This window comes from Lontra canadensis, unplaced genomic scaffold (assembly GCF_010015895.1).
Source record: "Lontra canadensis isolate GAN:19392208 unplaced genomic scaffold, GSC_riverotter_1.0 scaffold53, whole genome shotgun sequence".
Taxonomy (NCBI): domain Eukaryota; kingdom Metazoa; phylum Chordata; class Mammalia; order Carnivora; family Mustelidae; genus Lontra; species Lontra canadensis.
The window spans coordinates 1,481,372-1,508,076 of NW_022631047.1; the positions used below are offsets into that span (position 1 = coordinate 1,481,372).

Consider the following 26,705-nt stretch of genomic DNA (forward strand, 5'->3'; position numbering starts at 1 on the left):
CCACCCAGGTGCCCCAAAACATTTATACTTTTATATGAGTACAATATGTTACGCTTTACCCAAGAGCTTTAATATTAAAGCATTAAAATACTTTAATGGTAGGCATATTGGAAGCTTGAAACATCTCTTTTTGAAAGCATAATACCAGTCTTTATACTCTGGTTCTGAGTTCTTAAGGTAGACTGAGTCTTTAGTAATTTTGTATTCAGGAATTTTAACTGACCCACTGTTTTCCAAACCTAAAAACTGAACAATACATAGTAAATAGAGACTCAAATGAGGAATTTTGCACAATGGTCTTTAATATTTTTTCTTAAAAAAAATTAGAAAAGAGAAGGAAATGCAAGGCATTGCCGTGTGTTGACTGCATTGTAAAGTGTTTTATATATATAAACCAAAAGATTAAAAAAAAAAAGAAAAGACTGTATGGCTAAAGAGAAAACAATGTTAAAGGAAACGCAAAGGAAAGAAAATAAAATCATAGAAAACACCAACCTGATAGCTTGACTTCTCAGTGTTTCTCAGAAGATGGACTATATTCCAGAATGACTGTTTTGTTTAGACTGGTTCTAAAACCAGGCAAAAGAAATCTGACACTTTCAGAAAAAAACAAAAACAAAAACCAACCTATGGAAGAAACAAAACCTTTAAAATTAAGTATCTGGATATGTAGAAAGGGAAGTGTTTTGACAAATAAAATAGGTTTTCTGTTGGTGAAATTGGTTATTCTAAGCTGCTGCTTTATGGTGCAGACTAACCCAATTGTTCTCTGAGGAAAAAAGTCAGGAGCTACAAATGCAACAGTTGTTAAAAAGTACTCTACTGGGGCGCCTGGGTGGCTCAGTGGGTTAAAGCCTCTGCCTTCAGCTCAGGTCATGATCCCAGGGTCCTGGGATACTGCCCCACATCCGGCTCTCTGCTCTGCAGCGAGGCTGCTTCCCCCTCTCTCTCTGCCTGGCTCTCTGCCTACTTGTGATTTCTGTCTGTCAAATAAATAAATAAAATCTTAAAAAAAAAAAAAAAGTTAAAACACCATTAAAAAAAAAAAGTACTCTACTATCCCCTATTGTAATCTAGTAACTCATATGTTTTGAATTGAAGTTTGGTATGTTTAGATGCCCAGTTTAAAATGATTTTTAAGGGGCGCCTGGGTGGGTGGCTCAGTGGGTTAAGCCTCTGCCTTGGCTCAGGTCATGCATGATCCCAAGGTCCTGGGATCGAGCATCACATTGGGCTCTCTGCTAAGCAGGGAGCCTGTTTCCCGCCCCCCCTCCCCCCACCTTCTCTCTGCCTGGTTGCGATCTCTCTCTCTCTGTTAAATGAATAAATAAAATATTTAAAAAAAATGATTTTTAAGGGGTGCTTGGGTGGCTCAGTGGGTTAAAGCCTCTGCCTTCAGCTCAGGTCATGATCCCAGGGTCTTGGGATTGAGCCCCGCATTGGGCTCTCTACTCAGTGGGGAGCCTTTTTCCTTCCCCCCACCCCTCCAGCCCCCCTGCCTCTTTGCCTACTTGTGAACTCTGTAAAAAAAAAACCAAAAAAAAAACTTAAAAATAAATGATTTTTAAAAGACAGGCAGTGGGGTGTGGCCTGACCAATAAAAATATCAATAAGTAAAATTAGAAGTGACAGCCTACACACTCCAGGTATAAATGTCTAAGACTTAAGGACAAAGCTCTCATGTACCTACAATATTCAGTCCAGAAATAAGAAGGCTATATCCAGTGAGCTGAGATTAAAGTTTTGAGCATATTATTGCTCACTTGCCTCTACATATGGCAACTGGTAGAAGTATATCAAAATATATATGGCAATTGGTAAAAGGTATATCAAAAAATCTTAAATTATCTTTGTATAATTAGTTTTTTAAATTTTTTCATTATTTTTAATTTTTTTTTTAAGATTTTATTTATTTATTTGACAGAGAGAGAGAGATCACAACCAGGCAGAGAGGTAGGCAGAGAAAGAGGGGGAAGCAGGTTCCCTGCTGGACAGAGAGTCCGATGTGGGGCTCGATCCTAGGACCCTGAGATCATGACCTGAGCTGAAAGCAGAGGCTTAACCCACTGAGCCACCCAGGCGCCCCTACAATTTTTTTTTTTTTTTTTTTAAGATTTTACTTATTTTTGACAGAGAGCACCCACAAGTAGGGGAGCAGCAGGCAGAGAGCGAGAAACAGGCTTTCCACTGAGCAGGGAACCCAGGACCCTGGGATTATGACCTGAACTGATGGCAGCCGCTTAACTGACTGAGCCACCCAGGAGCCCATATAATATTAACTTTTACAAAATATATCTGCAATTCACTTATTCCTTCCATTATTGTTGCTTCCAGAAACCTGGACGTTCTCCTTTGGTGGCCTCAGGAATCTTTTCAACATAATAATTTTTCAAGAAAAGGAAATTTTGGGGGCGCCTGGGTAGCTCAGTCTGTTGAGCGTCAGCCTTTGGCTCAGGTCATGATCCCAGAGTCCTGGGATTGAGCCCCTCATGGGGCTTCCTGCTCAGCGAGGAGCCTGCTTCTCCCTCTCCCTCTGCCTGCTGCTCTGGCTACTTGTGCTCTCTCTGTCAAGTAAAAAAAAAAAGAAAAGGAAAGTAAAGGAAATTTTGCTTTGAGCATTAAGACACATTATGGTTCTGTAATATTTATTGAATTGCTCTTGATGTATTTGGTTTTTTAAAGATTTTATTTTTATTTATTTATTTGAAAGAGAGAGAGAGAGAGAGACAGCATGAGTTGGGGGGAGGGGCAGAGGGAGAGGGAGATGCAGACTCCCCACTGAGCAGGGAGCCTGACCTGGGACTTGATCTCAGGACCCCGGGATCATGACCCTAGCCAAACGCAGACACCCAGCCGACTAAGTGACCCAAGTGCCTGAAGTATTTGATTCTTGAAGCTAGAAGATATCTACATTGGTTTGAGGAGAATTATCTTCAGAAGTCTTTCTGTAAATCTGGAATAGAATAGATTGTTATCAAAGGGATAGTAAAGGAAGACAAGACAAATCCCATTTATTTTCACATTCTGATTTGCTTAATGCTTCTATTAAATTCGCATCATGCATAAAGATTTGCTTTCACTTTTGCTGAAGCCCACATTATAGGGTGAGCTAGTAGAGAACAAGAGTACAAAGGACTTAATATAGCCAGTTGGAATGGCAGGTTCATTGAGGCTTTCCAAGTTCAGAGTCATCATTGTTCATTCAATAAGCACATATTTAAGTGTCTACTATGAGTTCAGCATTATCTTGGGCACTACTGTTTAACCATCATGCGTATTATTAAAAAATAAAGTGGAAAGGAAGTTTGTATTTCTATAACACTACTACAGTTTTCTATGGTATTGATCCATCTCCTGAGTAATATTCACTGCTGATTTCTTTCATTTTGGCTTATACATATGTTTGGGTCTCTCTTATTCAAAGACACTGCTGTCCTCTAAGTATCTCCCTTTAGTCCCAATATGCAACATGATTTTATCAGTTCTCTACTGCATTTGACACTTGATAATCTCCTTGAACATTTCCTTTCCCCGGCTTCTGTGACACTTTTAATTTCCTTTTTCATCTCTCCACTTCCAAATCATTACCAACTCTCAAGGATGGCTCTAGTATTTGCTCCTTTTGGAGATATCCAGTACCAGTGTCCTAATGGTAATAGGCCAACTGGCCTCTTGGTCTATTTTATCCCTAACCTCTCCCCAGACACATTGTTGCTAGTTTTATTTTGCTAGATAAAACTTTAAATCATGGTACTCCATTCCTCAAAAACCTTTACTAGATTACCTGTCCCTACTGAATTAAGCCCAGGCTCTCAAGACTGGACTTCAAAGGTCACCTATACCCTGGATTCAGTCTGCTTCTTCAGATTTCTATCCCATCAATTCCTGCCACATCTTTTTTTTTTTTTAAATAATTTTTATATATTTTTATTAACATATAATGTATTATTAGCCCTAGGGGTACAGATCTGTGAATCGCCAGGTTTACAACCTCATAGCACTCACCATAGCACATACCCTCCGCTATGTCCATAACCCTACCACCCTCTCCCTACCCCCTACCCCCGGGGCAACCCTCAGTTTGTTTTGTGAGATTAAGAGTCTCTTATGGTTTGTCTCCCTCCTGATCCCATCTTGTTTCGTTTATTCTTTTCCTACCCCCTTAACCCACCATGTTGCATCTCCACTTCCTCATAACAGGGAGATCATATGATAGTTGTCTTTCTCTGATTGACTTATTTTGCTAAGCATAATACCCTCTAGTTCCATCCACGCCTGACACATCTTTTTCCAGATTAGCTGTATTACTTGATGGCCTCTGGAGTGACCTGATGCTTTCCTATCTAATGCCTTTGCCATTCCTTCAAGAATGAAGAACCTATCCCCTTTTCCCATTCCTGTACCCTTATCAAATCTCTGCTTGTCGAAATCCTATGCATACCTCAAGGCATGGTATATTGGCATTGGGAATTAGAATCTGTATAGCACCTCATTGTAAAGAGTTCAAATACCACTCTTTTCATATGAAATCTTCTCAGGTTCTCTCAGTCAGATGAGATCTCTTTCTTAGCATTTTATACTTCTTTGTTTTGTATCAGTAGTACTTCCTAAGGGCAGGGGGGCATGGTGTGGAATTCATCTTTGTATAATTAATCTTTGTTTCCCTCATAGTACCTGATACACAGAAGGTGTCTAATGAGTATCTGCTGAATGGAATTAAGGTAGCTCAATTTTTAAAACACTAAGGATAGTAAGCTAAATCAATAACTTGTTTTAGGAGGGCAAAAGCTAGAGCTCTAAAATTTCTCATGTACTAGATGATTAAACTTCCTACACTAAGATCTAAATAGCTAAAAAGGAAAGGTATAGAGTCTTACCACTCTTCTTGAGAAGTTCTCCTTTTCGGGATTTATCCAGGTTTTCAAGAAATTGTTCAAAAACTTTTATATAAGGAGCTAGACTGGTCTTCTTATAATCTAAATTATGAAGGCCATGCATTATAATTAGCATTTTGGAAGCAGAATAACATCAGAGTATAACTTTAAGTTTAAAAAAAAAAATTCTCTAGAACAACAATAAGAAAAAGAATTCTCTAGAACAGTACTGTCCAATATAATGAGAAATATGTAGTTTAAATACTCTACTAGTGGGGTGCCTGTGTGGCTTAGTTGGTTAAGCATCTGCCCTCCACTTAGGTCATGATCCCAAAGTCCTGGGATGGAGCCCCACATTGGACTCCCCACTGTGCAGGAAGCCTGCTTTTTCTTCTCCCTCTGCCTGCCACTTCCTCTGCTTGTGTGCTCTCTCTCTCTCTGTCAAATAAATAAATAAAAATCTTAAAATAAATAAATACTCTAGTAGCTACATTAAAAAGGTAAGACTACTTTTAATATTTTATTTAATCCAGTGTATCTAAAATATTAATACATAATAAAAATTGAAATATTTTATTCTCTTTCATACTGTTTGAAATCTAGCATTTTGTACTTAAAATACATCTCAATTTAGATGATACATTATGAGAAATACTTGATCTATATTTAGATTTGAATTATAGACAGTGTAAAAGTAGGCTCACAAGGGCGCCTGGGTGGCTCAGTGGGTTAAAGCCTCTGCCTTTGGCTCAGGTCATGATCCCAGGGTTCTGGGATCGGGCCCTATGTCGGGCTCTCTGCTCAGCGGGGAGCCTGCTTCCTCCTCTCTCTCTGCCTGCCTCTCTGCCTACTTGTGATCTCTGTCAAATGAATAAATAAAATCCTTAAAAAAAAAAAAAAGGCTCACATATCCAAATTTCCTAAACATACTTAAATGTTTTCTAATAATTGAATCAAATATCAGTTTTAAAATTTATCTATTGGGGCGCCTGGGTGGCTCAGTGGGTTGAGCCTCTGCCTTTGGCTTGGGTCATGATCTCAGGGTCTGGAATCGAGTCCTACATTGGACTCTCTGCTCAGCAGGGAGCCTGCTTCCCCCTCTCTGCCCACTTGTGATCTCTCTCTCTCTGTCAAATAAATAAAAATCTTAAAAAAAACCCCCAAACATTAAAAAATTATTTATTTAAAAATATTTTAAAAATTTTTAAAAATATTTATTTTAAAGAGACATCCCTTAAGATTTTATTTTTAAGTAATCACTGTACCCAACGTGGGACTTGAGCTCATAACCCTGAGGTCAAGAGTTGCATGTTCTACTGACTGAGCCAGGCACCCCAATCAGTTTTAAAATTTAAATTAATTAAAATTAATTCCTTGTTTATACTAGCCACATTCCAAGTGCTTAACAGCCATATGTGGCTGCTGTATTAAGACAGTGTTGCCTGAAAATATCCAAACCACATGTACATATCTACTTCAGTAGTCAGGCTTTCTGGTATTAGACCAGCAAAATCTATTGCTCTACGTTAAATCCCATACAATATTCTTTTTTTTTTTTTTTTTTTTAACAAATTGTGGCTTCATTAATAAATAGTTTTACCAACAGAGCAAACATTAATAATGTCAGGGGCCTTCTACCTGGAGACAACCAGAAGTTTATAGTCATAGTGCCTTAAGTATAGGTATTTTTTTATTTATATAAAATTTTAAAAAATGTACACAACAAAAAATTTTTAAGATGTTCCCCCAAGATTTTATTTATTTATTTATTTGAGAGCGAAAGAGAGAGAGAGCGCACAAGCAGGGGGAGAGGCAGAGGGAGGAACAGACTCCCCACTGAGCAGGGAGCCTGATACGGGGCTTAATCCCAGGACCCTGAGATCATGACTTGAGCCTAAGGCAGATGCTTAATGACTGAGCCACCCAGGCACCCCCACAACAAAATTTTGAATACAGAATCTTAATAGTCTATTTAATTACACAATCTATAATACCCAATAGGGGAGAAAATCTGAGAACAAGATGAGATTTGGATTTCAGTAGTGTGCTGTATCTGGATGGAATAGTCCTTATAATAGTTCATTCAAAAGAGTAAAAAAAGAGGGGCGCCTGGGTGGCTCAGTGGGTTAAGCCTCTGCCTTTGGCTCAGGTCATGATCTCAGGGTCCTGGGATCGAGCCCCGCATCGGGCTCTCTGCTCAGTGGAGAGCCTGCTTCCCCCTCTCTCTCCGCCTGCCTCTCTGCCTCCTTGTGATCTCTGTCTGTCAAATAAATAAATAAAATCTTAAAAAAAAAAAAAGAGTAAAAAAAGAAACTATACTTAAAAAAATTTTTAAGGGGCATCGGGGTGGCTTAGTCAGTTTAGTGTCTGCTTTTGGCTCAGGTCATGATCCTGGGATCCTAGGATGGAGCTCTGTGTCATGTTGGGCTCCCTGCTCAGTGGGAAGTCTGCTTCTCCTTCTCCCTCTGCCATTCCCCCCCTGTTCATGTTCTCTCTCTCTCAAATAAATAAATAAATAAATAAAATCTTTAATAAACATTATCTGATGTACTTGGGACTAGAAAAGGAATTTTGACGAGGATATTCAGGATGAATATCTGAACTGTGCCAATCATGAAAGTACCATGTATTTTGTCCTAAACTTTTATATATGAATTTTCTTATAATAATATAAAATATACACCAAGGAAACTGTTTAGTTTGGGATCAGCCCCATAGTACTTAGAACCTTTTATTCAAGATTCTAAGCTCCTTGCTTGTCTTTTTTTTTTTTTTTTTAAGATTTTATTTATTTATTTATTTGACAGACAGAGATCACAAGTAGGCAGAGAGGCAGGCAGAGAGAGAGAGATAGGGGGAAGCAGGCTCCCCGCTAAGCAGAGAGCCCGATGCGGGGCTCAATCCCAGGACCCTGGGATCATGACCCGAGCCGAAGGCAGAGGCTTTAACCCACTGAGCTACCCAGGTGCCCCTCCTTGTTTGTAAGTCTATATGTTTATTTCACCATTGTGGAATATGTAACAGGCATTCAATAATCACTTAAATATTTACTAACTATATATTAAGTACTCTGCTAAATTCTTTTTTTTTTTTTTTTTAAAGATTTTATTTATTTATTTGACAGACAGAGATCACAAGTAGGTAGAGAGGCAGGCAGAGAGAGAGGAGGAAGCAAGCTCCCCGCTGAGCAGAGAGCCCGATGCGGGGCTCGATCCCAGGACCCTGGGATCATGACCTGAGCCGAAAGCAGAGGCTTTAACCCACTGAGCCACCCAGGCGCCCCATTACTCTGCTAAATTCTAAAAAAAAATATAACCCAAACTCTTTGGTTTTAAGAAGTTTTTAAATGAACTGGTAAAACAAGTCCTATATGTAGTAATAGAAAACAATATATAATTAAAAGACCAAAGAGGCACATGGATAATTACAAGGCCAAAGAATCCACCTGTCAGTGTTGAGTGAGGTGGCTGTGAGGTGGGTCTTAGAAAAAAGATATAATTAGGGGTGTCTGGGTGGCTCAGTCAGTTAAACATCTGACTCTTGGTTTCCACTCAGGTCATGACCTCAGGGTGGTGAGACTGAGCCCTGCACTGGGCTCCATGCTCTGTGTGGAGTCTGCTTGAGATTCTCTGCCTTTCCCTCTTCTGCCCCTCTCCCTGCTCATGCTTGCACTCTCTCTCTCAAATAAGTAAATAAAATCTTTAAAAAAGAAAAAGAAAAAAGACATTAATAGATAGAACATTCCAGGATTTGTGAAGAAGGGTGGGAACAGGGGCGCCTGGGTGGCTTAGTGGTAAAGCCTCTGCCTTCGGCTCGGGTTGTGATCTCAGTGTCCTGGGATCAAGCCCCACATCGGGGTCTCTGCTCATCGGGGAGCCTGCTTCCCTACCCCCACTCTCTTTGCCTGCCTCTCTGCCTACTTGTGATCTCTGTCAAATAAATAAATAAAATCTTAAAAAAAAAAAAAGAAGGGTGGGAACAAATGGTACTAGTGTGATAAAGGACAAAAGGCTTAAAATTACAGAAACTAAAGTGATAGTAGGGAACTTACACATCACTCATTCCAACCCCCCACCATCTCTAAAGCACCCGAGACTGATGGTTATTAGGCTATTCATGAATACTTGAAATGACAGGCAGTTTAGTTTATTTTTGAATAGTTATATTAGAAAATTTCTCTTTAAAATCTTTGAACAGGGGCAACTGGGTGGTTCAGTTGTTTAAGTGACTGCCTTTGGCTCAGGTCCTGGGATGGAGCCCTGCTCAGTGGGGAGCCTGCTTCTCCCTCTCCTGCTCCCCCTGCTTGTGCTTTCTCTATCAAATAAATAAAATCTTTAAAAAATAAAAAAAAATCCCTGAACAAAAGAAAAAGATGTTCATCAAGAGAAAATATTTTTAAAAAATTGTGAAGTAAGGTATACATGTTGTTAAAAAGAATAAAATAGTACTAGCAGGTTGGAAAAAATAGCTTTCTGCCTTAATTCTGACCTCTCCATCCTCTTGAATGGCAACCACTTTTTCTTTCTAGCACCTACTTTTAACAGATGAACACTTCCAATGTTTAGAAATCCAAAGCCATTCTTCCTAGGACTGTGGCTTTTTTGCGGGGAGGAGAAGTAGGAAAGGGTCAGAAGGCCAAGATTTTTCCTTAATTCTCAATGTGTTGAAATTTCAAAATGATGTGCCTTGGTGCCAGTCTGTTTTCCTATTAGGCTGAGCCTTTTTTTTTTTTTTTTTTTTAAAGATTTTATTTATTTACTTGACAGACAGAGATCACAAGTAGGCAGAGAGGCAGGCAGAGAGAGAGAGAGGAGGAAGCAGGCTCCCTGCAGATAAGAGAGCCTGATGTGGGGCTCGATCCCAGGATACTGGGATCATGACCTGAACTGACGGCAGAGGCTTTAACCCACTGAGCCACCCAGGCGCCCCAGGCTGAGCCTTTTCAATAAAGGGCTCATTTCTGTGATGGCTTCCTATATAATTTTGATATATATATTTTTTACCTCTCTGTTGTTTTTCTGAAACTCCCATAGTTAGGTATTAGACCTCCTGAACCATTCTTTTTTTTTAAAAATTTGTCAGAGACAGAGAGAGTGAGCACAAACTGGGGGAATGGGAGGCAGAGGGAGAATCAGGTTCCTGGCTGAGCAAGGAGCCAATGTAGACTCGATCCCAGGACCCTGGGATCATGACCTGAGCCAAAAGCAGGTGCTTAACTGACTGAGCCACCCAGGCATTCCCTGAACCATTCTTCTGATTTTCTTTATCTTTTTCCTCCTTAAAATAAAAACAAAAAAAATTATCTTTTTTTGTAGTACTTTCTGGAAAATCTTAACTTTACTTTTCTAGCCCTTCCACTGAATTTTGTATTCTAATGATTATGTTTCTGATTTCTAAGACCTCTTTCTTATTCTCTGAATGTTTCTTTTCATAGCATTCTGCTATTGCTTCATGGATACACTATCTTCTCATATTCTCTGAGGATAATAATTTTTTTTTTTTTTTTTTTTAAAGATTTTATTTATTTATTTGACAGAGAGAGATCACAAGTAGACAGAGAGGCAGGCAGAGAGAGAGAGAGAGAGAGGGAAGCAGGCTCCCCGCCAAGCAGAGAGCCCGACTCGGGACTCGATCCCAGGACCCTGAGATCATGACCTGAGCCGAAGGCAGAGGCTTAACCCACTGAGCCACCCAGGCGCCCCGGATAATAATTTTTTAAAAAAAGGTCTTCAGGGTGCCTGGCTGGCTCGGTTAGTAGAACATGTGACTTTACTTCTCTGGTATGTGAATTTGAGTCCCATGTTGGGCAGAGATTACTTAAGAAAAAAAGAGGGAAAAAAAGGGTTTTCTTTGTTCCTTGCATTATCTGTTTTCTCTGAGTTCCTTTTTCCAGTTTATTCTGATTTTTCATGTTGGAGATGTTCTTCAAATTATTTATTTATTTATTTTAGATTTTATTTATTTATTTGACAGAGAGAGAGGGGGGGATCACGAGTAGGCAGAGAGGCAGGCAGAGAGAGAGGGAGAAGCAGGCTCCCCGCTGAGCAGAGAGCCTGATGCAGGGTTTGATCCCAGGACCGTGAGATCATTACCTGAGCCGAGGGCAGAGGCTTAACTCACTGAGCCATGCAGGTACCCCCCAATACTTTATTTATTTATTTATTTATTAATTAAGATTTTATTTATTTATTTGACAGATAGAGAGATCACAAGTAGGCAGAGAGGCAGGCAGAGAGAGAGGAGGAAGCAGGCTCCCTGCTGAGCAGAGAGCCCGATGCGGGGCTCGATCCCAGCACCCTGGGATCATGACCTGAGCCGAAGGCAGAGGCTTAACCCACTGAGCCACACAGGCGCCCCTCAATACTTTATTCTTAAAAAATATTTTATTTACTTATTTATTTGAGAGAGATGGGGGGGAGGGACAGAGGGAGAGGGACAAACAGACACCATGCTGAGCACAGAGCCAGATGGAGGGCTCAATCCCATGACTCTGAGATCATGACCTTAGCCAAAACCAAGAATCAGATGCCCAACTGACTGAGTGACCCAGAAGCCCCTCAAATACCTTAGGCAGAGTGCTTGTAATCACTATAAACATTAATAGTGGAATATACTATGGTTAGGTATTATGTTAGAGCTGGAACAGATGAAGTGATTTTGTTTGTTTTGTTTTTGTCTTATGGAGTGATATTTGAACTTGGGTTTTGAAAGAGGGTGGCAACATTTGACCGAGAAAGGTCAGTTAGATAACACAGATCAGCACTGTGTTACAAAAGTCACTAGACACATGTGGCTACTTAAAACTAAATGAAATTGAAAATCAGGTTTCTCACAATTCAAGTGGAATGTGCCGCATGTGGCTAGGGAGTACCACACTGGGCAGTGCCTTACATTTCTACCACACAAGAAGTTCTGTTGGTTCTGTAGAGTGTCTTTTGGGTGTTGGTATATGAAGATTTGGCTTCTATTAGCAGGAAGATTTATAAGTTTCCCAGCTTCATCAAATTCTTGAATATACAATTCAACCACAGTTTAGATATATATTTATCATAACATTCTCTGGATACATCAAGAGCAAAGAACAAAAGCATGCATATATAGTAGTTGTTAAATAAGTAGTCGTTGAATCTAAAATTGTGAGAGTCAAACAACTATCAACACAAAATGACAATTTAATCTTATAGTATAAATCCTAGCATTTATTTATTTATTTAAAAAGATAGATTTATTTATTTATTTATTTATTTATTTATTTGACAGAGATCACAGGTAGGCAGAGAGGCAGGCAGAGAGAGGGAGAGGAGGAAGCAGGCTTCCCACCAAGCAGAGAGCCCGATGTGGGGCTCGATCCCAGGACCCCGGGATCATGACCCGAGCCGAAGGCAGAGGCTTTAACCCACTGAGCTACCCAGGTGCCCCATAAATCCTAGCATTTAGATGTTGCTTAGTAAATATCTGTTGACTCAGATTGGATTCAACAGCACCATTTGGGGAATTGATGAAGAAAGGACAGAAGCATTGCTATGATACTATTTGTTACTGAGCTGGTTTCATGATAAACATTGATCCATTCTGGGCTGAATCCAAGGAGAATTAATTATTGGACTGACAGGATGTCTTGTAAGAAACTTATATTAAAGTGAGACTTCAACATATTAACATACCTCTGGTTCTACGTTTGATATCAGATTCGGCTTCATTTCCTTCCTTTCCCTCATCATTAATGGAAATGGCATCCAATTCATGGCAGAGAGAGCTACAAATAATAGAATAAGAGAATTTTTTTTTTAAATTTTTTAACTCTGTACTTGATTTAGGGCTCAAACTCATGACCCCAAAATCAAGAGTCACATGCCCTACCAACTGAACCAGCCATGTGCTCCAGAATAAGAGAATTTTCTTCTGTTTTTTTTTTTTTTTTTTTTTTTTAAAGATTTTATTTATTTGACACAGAGAGATCACAGTGGACAGAGAGGCAAGCAGAGAGAGAGGAGGAAACAGGCTCCCCGCGGAGCAGAGAGCCCCATGCGGGACTCGATCCCAGGACCCTGAGATCATGACCCGAGCCGAAAGCAGCGGCTTAACCCACTGAGCCACCCAGGCGCCCTTTCTTCTGTTTTTTAAAAGTAGTCTCTATGCCCAGTGTGGAGCCTAATTCAGGGCATAAACTTATGGCCCACAGATCAAGACCTGAGCTGAGATCAAGAGTTGGACGCTTAACCAACTGAGTCACCCAAGCCCCACAGAATAAGAATTTTAAGATTTTATTTATTTGATAGAGGGAGAGATCACAAGTAGGCAGAGAGGCAGGCAGAGAGAGAGGGGGAAGCAGGCTCCCTGCTGAGCAGAGAGCCTGATGTGGGGCTTGATCCCAGGACCCTGAGATCATGACCTGAGCTGAAGGCAGAGGCTTAACCCACTGAGCCACCCAGGCACCCCCAGAATAAGAATTTTAAAGTTGGTTCTTGGTCAACATTACCCAGTGTATGATAGCACAAGAATCCCACAAAATTTTCTGTGAAAACAGTGTGTGACCAACTAAATTTGGGATATTCTAAAAATCACAATTGTATCTTGGGAGTTTTCCATGCATAAGAGCATAATAAAAACTGGGAAATCTTGCAGTAAATAACATTTTATCTGTTAAAATCGTTATTTCTCAAACTTATTTGAACTTACAGTCTTTTTATAAGAGAATAGCAGCTTGTGTTCTGTGGAACTCACTAGGAAATGTTGCTTTACAAAGGCACTGTCATATAGCCTCAGAGCACCTGCCTCTCTGAAAGGGATCTAATTCAACCTACTTCAAATTCAGAGTAAAAATCACAAACAAAAAATGAATGATCAATGATGTGGAACATACCTTATGGTTGGAACAGTAAATGGATCAAACTGTTCCACTTTCTGTACATCAATAGGCACAGAAATACGACCTGTAAGAACCAAAAGTTATAAACTGATGATTGTAAAATACAATCCTATGTGTTATTTTGGCCAAATTTTAATCTAAGGCTTAGAAAAAGGGTTAGACTTACCTTTTTTTTTTTTTTTTTAAATTTTATTTATTCATTTGACAGAGATCACAAGTAGGCAGAGAGGCAGGCAGAGAGAGTGAGAGGGAAGCAGGCTCCCTGCCGAGCAGAGAGCCCAATGTGGGACTCGATCTCAGGATCCTGAGATCATGACCCGAGCTGAAGGCAGCGGCTTAACCCACTGAGCCACCCAGGCGCCCCTTATCTGTTAAAAACAATAGCTAGAAATTACTTCCACATTAGCTGTTTTTAATTTCTCCTAAAAACAAAAAAAATAGATATGAAAGAATGTTGAGCTATAATCTAGTGTTCTTATTTCCACTTTTATTTCTATCTCCTTCTTCCTACTATCCTTATATGTAAGGACAGAATGATATCAAATTTAGTGAGTCCTGAAAAAGAAGATATCACTTCATTAACTTGGTTTATTTGCTGAGATCAGAACAGACACCTATATGCTGGGCATCTTTAGAAAGCATTCTGGAAATAAAATAGACAGCATTATACTTTCCCTTTCACAATATCCACACCTGGGATACCTCATAAAATTCATTACATTTCAAAAATGAGATAATCAATCTAAAGGATGCCAGGTAAATAACAAGTAAAATAATCAAGAGAATTGGGAGTTGTTGTTTGAAAACAGAGTAAAAAGACTACAGCTACTTATAGGAAAAGAATATAATCAAATGTGTATACTTATGAACATAATTATTTACCCAAACTCTGAGTATTAGAATAAGGGATACCCACTATAGCTTTAGAATTAGGTTTAAAAAATAATAAGAAATATATAATGAACACTGCATCAAAAATTAATGATGTGGGGCAACTGGGTGGCTCAGTGGGTTAAGCCTCTGCCTTCGGCTCAGGTTATGATCTCAGGGTCCTGGGATCGAGCCCTGAATCAGGCTCTCAGCTCTGCAAGGAGACTGCTTCCCCCTCTCTCTCTGCCTGCCTCTCTGCCTACTTGTGATCTCTCTCTCTGTCAAATAAATAAATAAAATCTTAAAAAACAACAACAAAAAAAACAACTAATGATGTATTTTATGGTGATAAATAAATAAAATAAATAAATAAACAAACCCAAAACTTTTCAGCCACTGGCTACCAAACATAATTTAAAAAAAAAATTTTTTTTTAAAGATTTTATTTATTTATTTGAGAGAGAGGCAGTGAGAGAGAGCATGAGCGAGGAGAAGGTCAGAGGGAGAAGTGGACTCCCCACGGAGCTGGGAGCCCGATGCGGGACTCGATCCCGGGACTCTGGGATCATGACCTGAGCCGAAGGCAGTCGTCCAACTAACTGAGCCACCCAGGTGTCCCCTAAACATAATTTTAAAATAATAAATCAAATTAAAAAATTAAAAATTAATTCAAAAACTTAAAAAAATATATAATGAGCACTGGGTATGATATGGAACTGATGAATCACTGAACTCTACTTCTGAAACTAATAAGACAAATTAAAAAAAGAAATACTAAGCTTATTATCAAAAGAAGCTAAAAACACATAGTTGATAGGTTTAGAAAGGGGCTATTCAAATATATGCACTAGAGAATCATCACAGATTATTAAAGGAAACTAGGCAACTTGGGAGAATTGAATGTGTGACAGATCCTTTTCTAAGTACTTTACATCTTACTATTATTTTTTATTTATTTTTTTAAAGATTTTTTCATTTGAGAGAGACAGAGACAGAGAGAGCACAAGCAGGGGGTGAAGCAGAGGAAGACGGAGAAGCAGACTCCCTGCAGAGCCCGGAGCCCGACTTGGGGCTTGATCCCAGGATCTAGAGACCACGACCTGAGCCAAACACAGACACCCAAACATCTGAGCCACCAAGGCGCCCCAGCACTTTACATTTTAGATCTTCATAATAACCCTGTGAGTTAAGTACTATATCATTTCCATTTACAGATGAGGAAACCAAGACACAGAGAATAATTAGCCTAACATCCCACAGTGAGTGGTAGAGTTAGACGAAAAAGGACAACTACATACAACTGTATATGTCTCCTGGTTGGATGAACCAAAGTTTATGTCAATATAGCAACCATTATATTTATTTTAAAGTCAGTTTCAGTCCATCAAAACATAGCTAAGAGAAATGTGAAGGAGGAAAGCTAAAACTATGGAAAAAGAACTGAGGGAGGAGGCATAGTGGGAAAAGCACAGAACTTTCAAGTTTTAAGAACTGAATTCTGTTCCTAGCTCTGACACAATTTGTTTTAAGACTGTGAACAAGTCACATCAACCTCTTGGACCACGGTTTTCTCATCTCTACAATGAGAGCTGTTGTCCTCGGATTTCTAAGTTCCTCTATAGTTCCAACACTAAACCTCAGAAACCTAGAGGAAAATTATTTATGTAGTGGAAACTGATCTGGTAGCTACTAGTCGACAATTAAAAAATAACTTAGTTATCATATGTATTCATACCCAGTGACATGCTTACTCAAACAAAAAATAACTAATTTTTCTTCTAGTTTTCTTTGCTTTCTTTACGTTGTACCTGTTTTAGGATGAACACTAAAGGGGCTCTTCAGTAAATGATTGATTCCTTTGCTAACATTGATGTCCAGCCGCGGGAAACAGTACTGGAGCATGATCTCCCATTCCAGCCAGGGTCCACATTTGTCATTTTTGGTACTATCCTAAAAGCAGATGAAACTCTAGCATGAGGATCAGTAGGAACTTTTGAGGATTTCTTTAAGAGGTTAAAAAATGGCTTTCAGTGATCTTTAACTTACTAAGCAAAAAAATTAGAATTTAACTAAGAATTACATTATATTTATAATAGAGATTTCAATGGAATATACCTGCAAGCGGATGGCTTTTGTCAAATATTCCCAACGCTGAAGTGAATTGTGATACTTCGGGAAGTTTTGCTGAAGTGTCTCATGAATTGGTGATGAGTCATTAAGGAACACAGTCATTTAGAGCCATTGATGAACAATTTATTTTTAGTATGTATTACTCACAAAGATATCAAAAGTTTACTAGAAAGTAATTATTGTTTTCAAAAATGCAAATATTAATTAAATACATTTCCTTAAAAAAGTCCCCTGTAAAAATATATACTGATATGACAGAAAGAATGCCAAAATAACCATATAGTTTTTTTTTTTTTTTTTTAAATTTTACTTATTTATTTGGGAGGGAGAGAATGAGAGAGAGAAAGCACAAGAGTGGGGAGGGTCAGAGGGGGAAGCAGACTCCCTAGCTGAGCAGGGAGCCTGAGGTGGGACTCATCCTGAAACTCCAAGATCATAACCTGAGCCAAAGGCAGTCACTTAACCAACTGAGCCACCCAGGCGTCCCTTCTATATGTTTAATGTAAAACCTTTCCCTGGTCTATACATATTTTGACAAAATGATTCAGCATTCTTTAAGTATCCATTAATTCTATGAGGATCAACTTCCAAAATGAGGAAATTTATTTCCAAAATGGTCTCATTTCTTACTGTATTCCAGACTAGATATACTAAAATGCAGAAAAATAGGAGACGTTTTTGTAAAAAAGATTAAACTTATAAGAGTAAGTATATGAGGGGCGCCTGGGTGGCTCAGTGGGTTAAAGCCTCTGCCTTCAGCTCAGGTCATGATCCCAGGGTGCTGGGATCGAGCCCCACATCGGGCTCTCTGCTCAGCAGGGAGCCTGCTTCCTCCTCTCTCTCTGCCTGCCTCTCCACCTACTTGTGATTTCTGTCTGTCAAGTAAATAAATAAAATCTTAAAAAAAAAAAAGAGTAAGTATATGAGAATATGTAGGCAGAACACATTTATAATATAGATCAATACATCATATAGCTCACATAGAAGTGGTCTTGGGAAAGGATATTTTCAGGAACAAGGGCTAAAATCTTATCCCAGCTTTCTTTATTTTCAAGAATATCTTGATCAACTAAGGCATATTCTTGGAAGTATTTTTTTATTATGTTTATAGATTTGCTGTAGGAACAATAGCACAGTCCTAATACTATTAGCGACACATACACTGCATAGTTTTTCATGCCAAGAAGGGAGGTTAGTGCTTGCTTCTATTGAATCTTTTCTTTTTTAGTGAGCATACATTAGTCTAATAAGACAAACAGAATTAGCTAACAAACAAATTAGCTATGTAAAATGGGAATAATATGCCTTCACAGGGTTATGAGAATTAACTAAGACATTCTAAGGGGGAAGAACCTAGTACAGCCCCTGGCTTAAAATAGCTATTCAAGAAATGTTTACTTCTTAAATTCCACAACTTACAGATGAATAGCATCATAAATATGTAACAAGGGTAGAAACAGGCCAGGACAACATAATAATACATCAGTAGTAGTGTGGGATAGAGTCTACAGTTTCTACTCCAAAGTACTTGCATTAATGTCTCAACAATTACATAGTGCTTAGCAATTTGCAAACAGACTTCACATCTATCGTTTTATTTAATCTTTGCCACAACTCTGAGATAGATGGAGCAGATGTTGTTTTCCCCATCATATACTTATAAGGAGATAGAGGCTCTAATATTTTATCAGGGTTTTAGAAAGCCACAGAATAGAAACTCTTACTCTTAATGCAATGCTCTTTACATCTAGAGAAGTAGTGAATTTAGTGGAAAGAGTCTGAGTTTTGAAATTAGGCAGACTATGACATGCTTCCTATATTTAACAATTACTTTTGTGGTACCAAAGAAATTATACTATCTAAGTTCTACTTCAACTATAAATGGAGATACCATCATGTCCCTCATGAAGTTACTATTAAGACCAATAAGAACATCTGTAAAGCACCTATCATGAATACTGCAGCATAAGACAGTCATTCAATTAACTCTAGCCTTATTATCAGTAAAATGGTACCCCAATAGAGAAATTGGTAACAATGTAATTCTAAAAGCACATGTAGGTAAATCAGACACAGCTTAAACCGCATGGACTCTTTCCCAACAGACCTGACAAAAGGGTGAATTTTTTCACTTAGATGGACTTTCTTTTTAACATCTTGACCACCCTGAAAAATAAACCATCAAAAAAGAACTTCATGTATATGACACAAGTGAAATAATTAAAAAATTTTTTAATGTATTCTAAATATAGATTAAATTCTGTCAAAATATAAAATTTAATTCTTTTAATTATGTCAATATTAATTGACATAATTGAACCAGAAAAGTCATTTTCCTCTTGCTACAAGGAGGATACTTAACAGCAAAATATGAAAGATCTTAAAAAATGTAGCTGCTGTGATTATTTGATCTGATAGTAAGGTCATCTACTCTGGAATATGGATGCTATAAAAGATAGTTTCATTTTTTTCACTAAACATTTCAGGCTTGGTAACATCTAGCAAACAAAGAAATGTAAAGTATCACTCAGATCTTACCTTTACAAGACTCAAATACTCAACTATCCCAGAACGTACTGCAGAGGACAATTTTCTAACCGATTCATCACAGACCCAACAATGAACACCTCTCCTTCCAGAATATACCCAGAGACGATGCTTAAATCCAAAGTCCTCTGAGGAGGGGAGAAATAATATGTTTTAAAATCTATAAATAAATTTATAAACTCCTGGTTCTTGCTTACTTTCCTTGGCTTCATTTTTACCTCTTATCCACATGTACTCACCTTAACTATACTAAATTATGTGTAGTTTCCTGTCTCCCATGGTCTTACCTTCATGTCTATACCTATCCTGTTCTCTCTGCCAAGAATTTCTTCATGCCCTTTTTTTTCCTCTCAAGCTTCCCCCCGCCCCAAGATTTTATTTGTTTATTTGTCAGAGAGAGAGCACAAGCAAGGAGAGCAGCAGGCAGAGGGAGAAGCAGATTCCCAGCTGAGCAGGGAGCCTGATGTGGAACTTGATCCCAGGACCCTGGGATCATGACCTGAGCTAAAGGCTGATGTTTAACTGTCTGAGCCACCCAAGCATCCCCAAAAAAGAGCTCTTTTTAGTACATGCATTGCTGAAGCGAGGACAAGAGTTAGCTTTTTTTTTTTTTTTTTTTGAGAGAATGAGCGAGCGTGCATGCATTGGGGCAAGGAGTGGCAGAAGGTGGCAGAAGGAGAGAGAATCCCAACCAGGCTCCTCACCCAGGAGCCCGATGTGGGCCTGTATCCCAGGACCCTGAGGTCATGAGCTGAGCTGAAATCAAGAGTTAGAGGCTTAACCAAATGAGCTACCCAGGCATCCCAAGAGTTAGCTATTTTTTTTTTAAGGTAGAAGCCTTTTATTTATTTACTTATTTGAGAGGAGAGAGAGAGAGAGAGCACAAGGCATGGGGAAAGTCAGAGACAGAGGGAGAAGCAGGCTCCCCACTGAGCAGGGAGCCCGATGTGGGGCTCGATCCCAAGACCCCTGGGATAATGACCTGAGCTGAAGGCAGACAATCAAGTGACTGAGCCACCCAGGTGCCCCTCTTTTTAATATCATTGTCATCCTTATCATCACCTTTTCTGATCTAATTTCTTTCTATTCCAGTATGTACTCCTGCTGTTCTCTATCCCCATGGTACCTTGTGTATATTACTAAACTAAATGTAATCCTCAATTTTATTTGTCACTTAGACTATATAACCTACTTGAGGCAATCATTATCTTTCATATTTCCCTCATCTAGGACAGTTTTTAGCACACAGAGGTGCTCTGGGTAGCACACAGACTGAATTGGATAAAAACTCACTGGTTTGATCAACAGCTTTATTAGCGTTTCAACTACAACTTTATTCTAGTCTCCTTTTATTTTCCAGATATATGTTTCAAGGAAACATGTTAGAAATCTATGAGATTTGATTATAAAATGGTATAAATAGACAAATATTCAGAGGAAAACAGATTCTTGCATTTGACCCCACTCAGACACTGCCAATACTTGCCCTTCAGTGCTCGGTCGATTATGCGTATGGCCATCGTCATGAGGGTCCAGCACTTAGAACATATGTCTGCAGAACTGGAGTAGAGGCATCATTACTCACTGTCAGTGATACCATCCACCCTACCAGCAAGGCATGCAGTGCTTACCTACAACATCTCCTCACATCGTCATAGTCTGTCATATCAATGTCAAACACCAGTTCTTTTTCTTGAGCCTGGAAAGCTCCCAGCTTCACTGTATTGTGCTGATTGGGCTACAATGAGAAAATATCAATCAGTTTCTGTAAGAGCTGTCATGCTGTCAATTATGCTATTTTCTAACCACACAAAGAAAGTGGCCAAAGATAAATGAAACAAAACAAAACAAAACAGAAAACCCATAATATAATGCCAACTCTACTCAGTTAAAGTTCACTAGTTTGGATTTTATACATCCAGAATGGATGACAATATAAAGTTCATCTACTTAAAACAGGTTTTGGTAAATACGTATTACCATAGATATTTGTTTTTTACCAGTTCTACTGAGATATAATTGATATGTAACATTGAATAATAAATATTTGTTAATTGGGGCACTCGGGTGGCTCAGTTGGTTAAGCATCTGCCTTTGGTTCAGGTCATGATCCCAGGGTCCTAGGATTCAGCCCCACATTGGGCTTCTTGCTCTGCCTGTTTCCCCCTCTCTCACTACCCCTGCTTGTGCTCCCTCTCTCACTGTGTCTCTCTGTCAAATAAATAAAGAAAATCTTTAAAAAAATTTGTTAATCAATAGAAATCCCAATAAGGCTTTTTTAGGTTTCTCATAAAGAATAGTACATACAAATACTTAATGCCCTATTGCAAGCTGTTTTAAAGACTTTTAATTATTACTGGACATATAAGTAACAAAAAGGTATTTAAAATTTTTCAATAATTCAAAATATCTCAATTTAGTTTGAACTGAGCCTTTGGCTCAAGCTGTAAGTAGCCTCTTCTTTTTTTTAAAGATTTTACTTATTTATTTATTTGACAGACAGAGATCACAAGTAGGCAGAGAGGCCGGCAGAGAGAGAGAGAGGAAGGGAAGCAGGCTCCCCGCTGAGCAGAGAGCCCGATGTGGGGCTCGATCCCAGGACCCTGGGATCATGACCTGAGCTGAAGGCAGAGGCTTTAACCCACTGAGCCACCCAGATGCCCCTGTAAGTAGCCTCTTTTGAGGCTATGGGCCACCAGAGGAAAAAAAAGCAGACTGAATACAGATACTTATCTTGCTCTTTCCAAACCTGCACAAAAATGATAGTAAAGGTTTTCTTAAGAAAGGCATAAATCTTTAAAAAAGGACCAGAGTGGGGGAAAAATTAAAAAGTACCAGAGAGGAGAAAATACCACTAAAATTTTTATAAGGATAACCATAAGGGCTGAATTTTAAACTCTCAGTAAGGAAAGATAAGCAATCCAATTTACACCTCAGCATCTCCCAAACTCAGGTGATAATGGGTATCCCTAGAGTGAGAGAGAGAGTGTGTGTGGCAGTGGTGAAGCTAAGATTAAAAATAGGAGAATCAGTTAAAAATCTATTTATGAAGCAGTTAATTTCCCAGATTCTTCCATTTACTCTGCAGAGCTAGGTGACTGCACTTTCATTTCCCTGGCAAAGACACCTGAATTATTATCTGGAGAACCTCAAATAGTGGGTCTCTCTGGACTGGGGTGCGGGGCAAGAACAATAGGCACAGTTGAAGAAAGTGTATTGTACTGATATATAGTGAATTAAGTGGACAAACATTTACATGTGGAAAGTTGAGACCCAGCCCTCTCCCCAACTTTTATACCCTATTACTGCCATCCTACGCAGGAAACCAGAAGATTCCTCACTAAAGAATCTGATCAGGAGTGCAGGCACTATTACAGGCTCTAGGAATAGAAGATTTGTGATCAAAACAAAGATCCCTGTGCAAGTGAAGTTTTCATTCAAGCAAAGATCTAGAGAAACTGACATCAGAGCTTCCTCCCCAAAAAATGGCCTAGCCAGATCACCCTGTAATAGAGAAAGCTCAGCCATGTATACACAATGTCCAATCAGCTTTTTTAGTGCTTTATTTTTAAATATAAACAACATGCAAGAAATTATCAGACTTATGAGGAAAGCCTCTAATATGAAAGAGGAGAAAAAAACAGGGAAAAAAAAAGCGACTTTGAGAAAACAGATTGTATAACAGAAAACATAAACTATCACTGATACTCTCAGAAAGATAAGACATATCAATGAAAAAAGTACAGGATACTCTAAAAAAAAATTCTTGTAAATTATAATAGCAGAAATGAAAACCTCTGAGGAAATTCCCCAGAAAGTAGAGCAAAATAAAAATAAGGGAAAAAAAATTAGTGGGCCAGTCCAAGACACATAACATCTGACTTTAGGATTTGTAGAGAGACCAGAGAAAAATTATAGATAGAAAAAATTATATTTAAGAAAAAAAAAGGGGTGCCTGGCTGGTTCAGTCAGTAGAGCATGAGATTCTTGATTTCTGGGTTTTAAGTTCAAGCCCCATGTTGGGGATAGAGATTACTTAAATATAAAATTTTTTTTTTTTAAACTTCAAAATAAAATCTTAAAAAATAAAAGGAAAATTTTCCAGAATTGAAGGACATGAGTTCATGATCATAAGAGCCCATCAAGTATCTAGCATAATAGATGCAAAAAAGATGGACACCAAGGCACATCATTGTGAAATTTTAGTACATTAGGGACAGAGGGGCCAGGTAGAAAATCCTAAGAGCTTTCAGTTCCAACACAGTGAAATAAGAATCAGAATGGCATTAAGTCTTCTTAACAGCAACACTGGAAGCTAGCAGATAATGCAAAATTCTAAGGGAAACTGATTTACAAACAACCACTAGTTAAGTACAAAGGTAGAATGAAGTCATTTTCCAGATACAGAAAGTGTCCAATATTTTCTTTTCCATGCACCTTTTCTCAGGAAGCTCCTGGAGGACGTGCTCTACATAAAGAAAAGTAAACCAAAAAGAGAACAAAGGATTCAGGGAACACAGGATCCAAAATAGGAGGTGAAAGGAAATCAGGGTGATTACAAGATTATATTTATCCATGAGGCTTAGAGAGAGCAATTAGTCCAGCTTGGAGGTCAGGAAGCTGCAAGTGAAATTTCTTCAGGATGAAACTGACCAGATAAATAAATTAAAAAAAAATTTTTTTTTGAGATTTTATTTACTTATTTGACAGAGAGGGAGAGAGAGATCACAAGTAGGCAGAGCAGCAGCAGGCATAGAGAGGGAGGGGGAAACAGGCTCCCTGCTGAGCAGAGAGCCCGATGTAGGGCTCCATCCCAGGACCCTGAGATCATGACCTGAGTCAAAGGCAGAGGCTTAACCCACTGAGCCACCGAGGCACCCCAATAAATAAAATCTTAAAAAAAAAAACCACCAAAAAAAAAAAAAACAAACTTGGGCACCTGGGTGGTTCAGTCAGTTAAGTGTCTGACTTCTGATTGTGGTTTAGGTCATGATCTCAGGGTTACAGGATTGAGCCTGGCCTTGGGCTCCATGCTCTGCAGAGTCTGCTTGAGATTCTTTCCCTCTGCCTCTTGCCCTGCTGGGCGCTTGCTCTCTCTCTAAAATAAATATATAAATGTTGGGAAAAAAAAAAAAGAAAAAGAAATAGTTCCATATAAAAGCTATCATCCCATGAGTGTGTTTCTCCCCCCCATGTATTTATTTTTCTGTAAGTTTTTTTTTTTTTTTTTCTTTTTAAAAGAGAGCACGAGCAGGGGAGAAGGGCAGAGGGAGAGAGAGAAGCAGACTCAAGCATGGAGCCTGACACCAGGCCTGATCTCAGGACCCTGGGACCATGACCCACGCTGAAGGAAGAAGGCAGATGCTTAATTGACTAGCCACCCAGGTGCCCCTCCCCATGTGTGTATTTTTAAGGAAAGAAAGGTAATTTTGGTATGTTCATTCATTCAACAAATACGATATACTCTCTCAGGCAGGCACTAATCTAGACATTTAGACTGTATCAGTGGCAATGGGTAGGAGGAGTGGCAGGTTGCAGAAGGCCTCAAAGTGAAGACTTGAGGAGGTGAGGGAAGGAACCAAGGAGATATCTGGGGAAATGGGTTCTGGGCAGTGGAAACTGCTTGAGCAGGAGCATTGTGGCAGGAGTGGAATGAGTGAGGGGGAGAGAGGGGCTTTTACTCTGAGCAAAATGGGGAGCCACTAGAGAATGGTTTTGAGCAGAGGAATCACAGAATCTAACTTGTTTTAAAAGGATTGCTCTGGCAACTGTTTTGAGAATAGACTCTAGAGTCTATAGGAGCAAATTGTTGGGAAGTTTTTACAGTAATTCAGATGAAAGATGATAAGGATGGTAGTAGTACTGGTACCAGTGGTTGGATTTCAGATAATATTCTGGTAGAGCTGAAGAGATTTCCTAATGGAATAGATATAGGAGTGTGAGAGAAATAGAGGAATCAAGCATATCTCCAAGGGGTCCTGGTCTGGCTCAGTCCGTAGAGCATGTGACTCTAAATATTGGGGTCACATTGGATATAGAGATTACTTAAAAACAAACAAAACACCTCCAATGCTGGAAGACAATGTAATTCTTTTAAAATACCCTCCTTTAAACCACGCTGGCTTCCTCGTTTACTCTTTTGGCCAGATACTCAATTTTTCTGTCCTAGTGAGAATACAACCAATTCACTTCCAAATGATTTCCAGTCAGTAATGTGGAGTATGAAAGAACAACAAAATATTATAATCTACTTAAAAAAAGTTAAAGTGGGACTCAGCTAGAATCAATTCTAAAAATTTAACCTCAAAACAATGAGAACACCAATCCATTCTTGGTTTAAAAAACAAAACTACAAAATACATTAAAAAACCGATTTCTTACTCTGTGGGAATATACCGCGCCTATATCAATCTTGTATGGATTCATTTTCTGCATCTCCTTTTCCAGCTCACTCTGGTTGTTGAAGGATTGGTAGCGAATGTAAATATCATCTTTCAATGTGAATGAAAATTCACGGTGTTGAAAGTAATTCTTTATTACTGCAAAATAAATATACCATTTTAAAGTTAATTTGGCACTTGATTCGGCTCAGGGCATTAAAACATTAACCAATGATAAGATATTTTTAATGAGCCCTCTGTGCTCAACGCTGTGCTACATGTTTAAAAAAAAAAACCCCAAAACAAGCTAATTCCTACTCTGAAGGTGCATACCATCCTGCATCTGATAGGAAAAAGTAAAAATGAGGAAAAAGATGCAGACATATTCTAAAGATGTGATGTCAGCTGTCTCTCCTCGGCGAGCACTACTAAGTTCAGCTACTAAGAGATCAGTACCTCTCATCTTCCGGGAGATGCCCCGCTGTCCCCGATACAGAACACGCCTCTGCAGCTTCCGACTATGACCCAGTAATCTCCTGGGCTCAGGCGCCGCGCCAGGTAAACGAGGAGCTGAATGGGGAGTCCCACCACGTAATGGTAGGAGCAGCGGCTCTTTCTTCCTCAGTGTGCCTGCTTACCGTAACCTCTCTCGGCCCCTTTACATCTCTGAGGTGGTGGGGAGGGCTCGAGATAATACGCGAAGGCGCTGGCACAATGCCTGACGCACAGGAGGTATTTCATATTGTCGTTCCGAGGAACGCTCCCAGTACCTCCTCACCCTCCCCACCGAACCACTACCCGCTCCTCTCCCAGCTTCCATCACCTCCGCCATAGTTGAGCCAACGGTAGTACTGGGCGTAGGGAAAAAGCCTCCGGTAATAAAGCGTAAGCAGTTCGGGCAGCTCCGCAGAGTCAAACGTCTCCATGGATGGCGCGACTCACTGTCGGTCGTAGTACCGCAAAAATTGGCGGGAATCACACAGCAGGATCCCCGGACACTGCGCAGGCGCGCTGTGGCCGCAACCGGACGTCTCT

The 26,705-nt window shown here is 39.3% G+C and overlaps 1 protein-coding gene across 4 annotated transcripts; it reads right to left on the reverse strand.

Moving 5' to 3' along the window:
• Window positions 1-2,763: 2,763 nt before the first annotated feature.
• PRIM1 (DNA primase subunit 1) lies at window positions 2,764-26,647 on the reverse strand. 4 transcript variants are annotated; one of them, XM_032874506.1, is made up of 13 exons: window positions 26,494-26,641; window positions 25,672-25,829; window positions 20,922-21,028; window positions 20,777-20,850; window positions 19,282-19,418; window positions 18,851-18,909; window positions 17,750-17,859; window positions 16,729-16,817; window positions 16,422-16,563; window positions 13,738-13,807; window positions 12,539-12,630; window positions 4,878-4,976; window positions 2,764-2,953 (listed from the first exon to the last, which is right to left on the reverse strand). In XM_032874506.1, exons 1-13 carry the CDS (start codon window positions 26,594-26,596, stop codon window positions 2,934-2,936), a joined length of 1,260 nt encoding a protein of 419 aa, XP_032730397.1. In that variant the 5' UTR covers window positions 26,597-26,641; the 3' UTR covers window positions 2,764-2,933. The 4 variants fall into 4 exon arrangements, with proteins under 4 accessions (XP_032730397.1, XP_032730400.1, XP_032730399.1 ...); XM_032874507.1 differs by lacking the exons at window positions 2,764-2,953; window positions 4,878-4,976 and adding an exon at window positions 5,033-5,064 and having other exon boundaries at window positions 26,494-26,643; XM_032874509.1 differs by lacking the exons at window positions 2,764-2,953; window positions 13,738-13,807 and having other exon boundaries at window positions 4,905-4,976; window positions 26,494-26,643.
• Window positions 26,648-26,705: the final 58 nt, after the last annotated feature.

What these genes read in the sequence shown, in the direction of transcription:
- PRIM1 (XM_032874506.1), bottom strand. Translation starts at nt 26,596, where the DNA reads ATGGAGACGTTTGACTCTGCGGAGCTGCCCGAACTGCTTACGCTTTAT. An exon ending in TTTACTGTTCCAACCATAAG is followed by an intron (nt 12,631 to 13,737) that starts GTATGTTCCACA and finishes TATTATTTGTAG; the next exon opens with CTCTCTCTGCCATGAATTGG. An exon ending in TATCAAACGTAGAACCAGAG is followed by an intron (nt 4,977 to 12,538) that starts GTATGTTAATAT and finishes TTCATAATTTAG; the next exon opens with ATTATAAGAAGACCAGTCTA.